Source organism: Olea europaea, chromosome 9, assembly GCF_002742605.1.
Source record: "Olea europaea var. sylvestris chromosome 9, O_europaea_v1, whole genome shotgun sequence".
Taxonomy (NCBI): domain Eukaryota; kingdom Viridiplantae; phylum Streptophyta; class Magnoliopsida; order Lamiales; family Oleaceae; genus Olea; species Olea europaea.
The window spans coordinates 3,357,371-3,363,940 of record NC_036245.1 but is presented as its reverse complement, the minus strand read 5'-3'; the positions used below and the strand labels follow the sequence as shown (position 1 = coordinate 3,363,940).

Sequence of the window (6,570 nt, the reverse complement as noted above, 5' to 3'; positions counted from 1 at the left end):
TACACAAATCGAGTTTATACACTTTTACATATACATTCACGAGCACCGATTGATAATTATTGTACAATCGGATTACGAACAACCCGTCGGATTCCGAATGTCACCGTCCCGCGTCGTTGGGCTACTCCCACGCCCCTTTGAACTGCTCGTTTTAGACCGTCCACGTGTCTTAGCGTGTTGGACATTCGCCCACGCAAGTGTGGGTGGGACCGGCATTTGTTGGTGCACTTTTTGGGGTCAACAGATTGTAAAAAATGTATGAACAAAATTAGATTATAAATCAAAAATTGAAATAGATAGCAATAGACAAATTCGAAATCCAATATAATCATCTATAATTTAATATAAACCAAAATTTTATTGCTTTCTTAAATTAATTTAACGAAAATAAATCAAAATATCTCTCTCTCTCTCTCTCTCTCTCTCTCTTTGTTACATAATTCGTATTTAATGCATAACTAATAAACTTGAATTGAACTTTATTCTCCTTGGGACGATAACTCTTAACTTAATAAATATATTACTTGTCAATGATTCCATATGCTTGCGAATCTTGCACGAAATTTTTCCTTTTTTTAACCATATATTCTCATTTTCACAAAAATTATTCTAAAAATCTACATGATATAACTCTTTAAGTTAATTGGAGCATTGCATATCATTAATGTTCTAAGTTTTTAACCTCAATTTCACCAAATTTGATGAAAATATGTCCCCGTTTGACCTCCATTCTCCTTTTCATTCTTTTTCTCTATCTTATTTTCAATCACACGATATTCCATAAAATAATATTACATGCGAATAAAAACTTTTCATTATTTTTCAACCACACATTTTTCAAAAAATATTATTCTAACCATTAAAATTTGAAAAGAATGGAGCCAAACGGGGACTATATCAAAACCCTGATTTTTATCTGAACCAAACATGGCAAACTATTTCTCCATTTCAGGCGTCGGCAATTCGTATCTAGAATCCTTTAGCAATTATCTCGTTTGAACTGATGAACCAAATCCTGCCCAAGCACCAGCCAAGATTGATGCTTTCGACCTCCCATAAAGATTGTACCAATAAAGGAAAAAGAAAAGGATAAAGTAGATCGAACAGGTGTAGTTGCCACTCACTTTTGGTCAAATAATTTTTTTAAAAATTGGAGAATAATAATAATTGAGAGGGCAGAAATGAGATTACACAGTATCCAGATCCTGTGGGTTTCAAGCATAAAAAGTGAGGATCGTTTGAAGGATCACCGCACCATTCCATTTTTATGACGCTATAAGCCTCTTTCTATCCATTTTCCATCAAATTTAATATATTGTTCTAATAATACTGTTGTTCCTCCACTAGATTTCCAAAAATTCAATCAACATGTCGTGGCAATCATACATAGATGACCACTTGATGGCCGATATTGAGGGTAACCACCTCACCTCTGCCGCCATCGTCGGCCATGACGGCAGCGTCTGGGCTCAGAGCGCCAACTTCCCTCAGGTCTGAAAGATTGTTTTTTGGATCTAATTTTTTGTGGGTTTTTCATTTTATGATCTGATTTTGGAGATCTGATGATACCAGTTGTTTTTCTGCACTTTCTTTATTGGGTTGAACTCGATTTATGTTTCTTATTGACTTTGGCTTTGTTCGATCCAGTTATTGGTTTGTTTGTTTTTATTAATTTCTTGATCGTGTTTAGAGTTTTGATTGAAAATAATCAAGTTAAGGACTACTTAATCATGTTCATATGTTGATTACTTAGAACGCGAAATCTTTTGATTTATTTAACAGAGATGTAAGATGTTATATCCTTTTTGTTGCACCGAGTTTCATATGAAGACTTTTGTTGAATAATTCTAAATATTTTAGTAGTATTTGATTATTGCAGTATGGAAGTTGATAATATATATCTGGTAGATATGGACATGAATTTGTATGAAAAATGAAATTGTTGTCCAGTGGAAAGACACTGATAATTCAATGATGATAATTTTCTATTACCAATGTATACTATTCTTTGTGTGAAGCGTATTGCGATCTATTTATGGATGCACTGAAGTCCTTTCTATCTTTCTTTATCGATTCTGTCATATAGTTCAAGCCTGATGAGATAACCGGAATCATGAATGACTTTGAGAATCCTGGTACGCTTGCTCCTACTGGATTGTACCTTGGTGCCACTAAATACATGGTCATTCAAGGTGAACCAGGGGCTGTCATCCGAGGGAAGAAGGTATTGTTTCTTAATCTATTTGCACTCTTAATATAATATAAAGAATCGCAAATACATCTTGTAAATGTTGCTCAGTTATGGAAAATGGATTATCAGCCGTTGAAAAAAGGATATAGTTCCTTTAGCCAGAGCTTTAGTAGTACACAGTATATACCTGCGAGAATGTCCTTAGTAGACATACTTTGGTAAACATCTATTTCTATTTATCTTTTATAATTGCCATTTGCGCTTTAAGAAGATTCTTGAACAGAGAAATTACTGTAGCATAAATAAGTAGAGGCTTACACTGGGTATGTCACATATTATGGTGTAATGGATCTTCTTGTCTTGAGGAGTCGCACTCTCATGTCTTTAAGTTGAGTGTACCACATATTATGGTGTAATGGATCTTCTTGTCATCAGTATTTTGATTGAATTAGAGACGAATGGTGTCATTCGCAGAAGGCTACAACTTTTAAAAATGTAAAAAGAAGCAAACAAAAAGCTGGTTAATAGCCTTTGTGTTGAGGAGTCGCACTCTCATATGTGGCATGTGTTGACATTAATCAGAAAAGTTCATATCGGAATGGGTTTATTTCGAAAGCTATAGCCTATAGGTCCCTAACCATTTAGTTAATAGCGTGTGTGTTGTCTGGTCGTGCAATTGTACGTGGCATATATGTTTGCATTAATCAAAGTTCATTTTAAAGTGGAATTATTTCTAAAGCTATAGGGTGGATCAGATTCCCTAATCATTGAGTTGGAGTAGTAAATACAGCACCGAACCTGTTGTCCTTGACAAGTTATCATATATTGTTTCGATTCAGGGACCAGGCGGTGTTACTGTGAAAAAGACCACCCAGGCCTTGATAATTGGCATCTATGATGAGCCTATGACTCCCGGCCAGTGCAACATGGTTGTTGAGAAGATTGGTGATTATCTTATTGATCAGGGTCTCTAATTGTTTTGGTAAGTATTTTTATTTTATTTTATTTATTTATTTTTTTCGGGCTTTCATTTATCCGTTTATTTTTCTATTACAATTGCAAGTGATCGAACGTGATGTTTTTTTTGCAGCGAAGCCTCTATACAAATATTTGGTGTTGTGGGTTCTTGGTCTTGATAAAAGGAGTATGGCGTTTGAGAGTCAAGTATGGCGTTTGAGAGTCAATGGATAATGTTCTCTTCCTAAATTCAATTGAGTTGTCCTTGCGTTTCCTGGTTATGAAGATTGTTTTCATGAATTCGTGCCAGTAAATTATGTATTTTCGGTGGTTTTTAATGGATATTAAACTTCATAGACAACTTTGCAGATATAGTATTTGGCTTGTATGATAAGCTTATTCATGGTTTTAATGCTTCTACCATCTAATTCAATTAGCCCAATCTCCTGCTTTGGTGCGCAGAATAAAAACTTCTCACTATTGACGTGAAAGAGAACCTTATGACTTCTATTGTGATTTTATATACATTACGTGTGTAAATAAGACGCACCCATCTCTCTTATCCAATCTAAAATGGATAATGATGAAGTATACTATAGGAAGATGATAATGATGTTCGTAAACGAATTTCTTCACATTAAGCCCTCCTTTGAGCCACATTATTGTGAAAATGAGAATGAAAAATATAGTCGTTATGAATCTCACACAAGAGATAAAAAGCTAAATATGGTGGTTTGATGTGATGGATAAATGTTATATTTTTTATTTTAATGAGGAAATAATGGAGGTCAAACAAGGCCTAAGATTATTCTTAAGCCCATCCGACAAGGCTTTAAAAAGTCAAAAAATTTTGATATTAAACCCTCATTTGTTTTTCATTATTTGCCCATTAAAATAAAAAATATGATTGTTATTATCATATCAAACTATTATATTTGACTTTCTATTTTTTGTGTGGGATTCGTAACAGTTATATTTTTCATTCTGATTTTTATATTAATGTGTACCAAACAGGGCCTAAGAAGTTGTTTTTAAATCTTTTTGGATAATTTTTTTAAAATGTTTGTCTTAAAGAAAAGTTTTGAGAGGAAGTTGTTTAAAGGTAAGTTGTCCTTGCGTTTCCTGGTTATGAAGATTGTTTTCATGAATTCGTGCCAGTAAATTATGTATTTTCGGTGGTTTTTAATGGATATTAAACTTCATAGACAACTTTGCAGATATAGTATTTGGCTTGTATGATAAGCTTATTCATGGTTTTAATGCTTCTACCATCTAATTCAATTAGCCCAATCTCCTGCTTTGGTGCGCAGAATAAAAACTTCTCACTATTGACGTGAAAGAGAACCTTATGACTTCTATTGTGATTTTATATACATTACGTGTGTAAATAAGACGCACCCATCTCTCTTATCCAATCTAAAATGGATAATGATGAAGTATACTATAGGAAGATGATAATGATGTTCGTAAACGAATTTCTTCACATTAAGCCCTCCTTTGAGCCACATTATTGTGAAAATGAGAATGAAAAATATAGTCGTTATGAATCTCACACAAGAGATAAAAAGCTAAATATGGTGGTTTGATGTGATGGATAAATGTTATATTTTTTATTTTAATGAGGAAATAATGGAGGTCAAACAAGGCCTAAGATTATTCTTAAGCCCATCCGACAAGGCTTTAAAAAGTCAAAAAATTTTGATATTAAACCCTCATTTGTTTTTCATTATTTGCCCATTAAAATAAAAAATATGATTGTTATTATCATATCAAACTATTATATTTGACTTTCTATTTTTTGTGTGGGATTCGTAACAGTTATATTTTTCATTCTGATTTTTATATTAATGTGTACCAAACAGGGCCTAAGAAGTTGTTTTTAAATCTTTTTGGATAATTTTTTAAAAATTTTTGTCTTAAAGAAAAGTTTTGAGAGGAAGTTGTTTAAAGGTAATTTCCTGTAAAAGTAAAAGCTCTATTAAAAACTAATTTTTGTTACTTGAAGTTGCTAGTGTCTTGGGTTAAGTTGAGTCGAGGCTTCTTCATGATTTTCCAGCCTCATGTCATAAGATTGTCACAGGGTGTGCTACTAAAAAGTTGGGAATTGTTTACAGATCTGTTATAGAGCAGCACTTGCGTTCTCTCTCTCTCTCTCTTTTTTATTTATTTTTATTTTTTTATTTTTTGACGACTTTCAATTAGACATTGTCATGTGGTGTTTGTGAAAAAATCTTGTGATTGAACCTGTACAAGTAGCACGGTTCAATGTCGTGAGGTTGAATAATAGCTGGGTCCCGATTGCGATTGATTATGTGATCTTATATGATTATCATAGTACATTAAAACTTCTTTAGCTCAACTAATCTTTTCAATATGGAGAACTTGTGCTTGACTTCATTATTGTATTTTTGGGGGCCACGGCAACACAATAAGATTTGATTTGCCTTTAAACCCTTAAAGTACAAGAAGCCATAAAATGGTAAAAAGTTTGAAACATTACAATGACATAAATGCAATGTAGAATCCCATTAGAGAGTATTTAAATTTGTTAAGAAGCATGTAAAATTAAAATAAATATAGATATGATAACGAGAGTTTAAAATTTTATTCAAAACAACACGCACTATCTTAAAAAAGACTTAAAAATCAAGAAACTGTTCATTTGACCGTTGCCTTATACGGGCATCATTTTGCTAACGTTGTAATTCACATTTTTTAGTTTTTATTCTTTTACTTCGCATGTAGAGCGACATCATTGTTGAATGATGTCCAATAGGGTTGCTGCATGTATGTTATGCACTTGAAGGCAAATGGTGTCTGTCACATTTTTGTTTCAGGCTTGAAGTGAAGGTACCATACATCGGAACGTCATTACTTACGATGCCCTTTTTAAGAGTGGGTGCTTTCCAGTTTGATCATGGTATTTTGGAACCGGAACAAAAACCACATCCAATGGGAATACCATCATGGAACCGAATTGGATCGAAACTGAGTGGTTCTGTTCTGTTTGTTGAATTTTTCATGAAACTTACATTTTACGAAACATTTTGAATTGCCAATATCTCTTTGTCAAATCACCAAGAAAATTAATTAATGTGGAACATACCTTGATCCATTGATTTGTATCTTGAATATTGCATCTTCAAACTTGAATTGAAATACTTTAATCTTGACTTCTAGATCTTTAACCTTGATTTCTTGTTCTTCAATTTGCTTGCTCAAACCCTTTTTCTTGATTCTTGAATTTCTTTATTTATGCAGGTTTTTTTTATCTTCCTCTCTAATATGCTTTCTCTTTGAATTCTTGTATTAGTGTGATGGCACAAAAAATGAGAAAAATAACATATGAATTGGGGGACATGACTCTATATATAATTTCAGTATGTATTCGATTTAGCCCATCGTAAAATACAACTCTAATG

At 33.0% G+C, this 6,570-nt stretch overlaps 1 protein-coding gene across 1 annotated transcript; it reads left to right on the top strand.

Annotated features, from left to right (window-relative positions):
- Positions 1-1,229: 1,229 nt before the first annotated feature.
- Positions 1,230-3,581, top strand: LOC111399436 (profilin-1-like). The gene is made up of 4 exons (XM_023026745.1): positions 1,230-1,491; positions 2,087-2,224; positions 3,031-3,173; positions 3,282-3,581. Exons 1-3 carry the CDS (start codon positions 1,369-1,371, stop codon positions 3,163-3,165), a joined length of 396 nt encoding a protein of 131 aa, XP_022882513.1. The 5' UTR covers positions 1,230-1,368; the 3' UTR covers positions 3,166-3,173; positions 3,282-3,581.
- The last annotated feature ends 2,989 nt before the right edge of the window (positions 3,582-6,570 follow it).

Coding starts and splice junctions, on each gene's coding strand:
- LOC111399436 (XM_023026745.1), top strand. CDS start 1,369: ATGTCGTGGCAATCATACATAGATGACCACTTGATGGCCGATATTGAG. Junction 1,492..2,086: donor AGAGCGCCAACTTCCCTCAG/GTCTGAAAGATT, acceptor TCTGTCATATAG/TTCAAGCCTGATGAGATAAC. Junction 2,225..3,030: donor CTGTCATCCGAGGGAAGAAG/GTATTGTTTCTT, acceptor GTTTCGATTCAG/GGACCAGGCGGTGTTACTGT.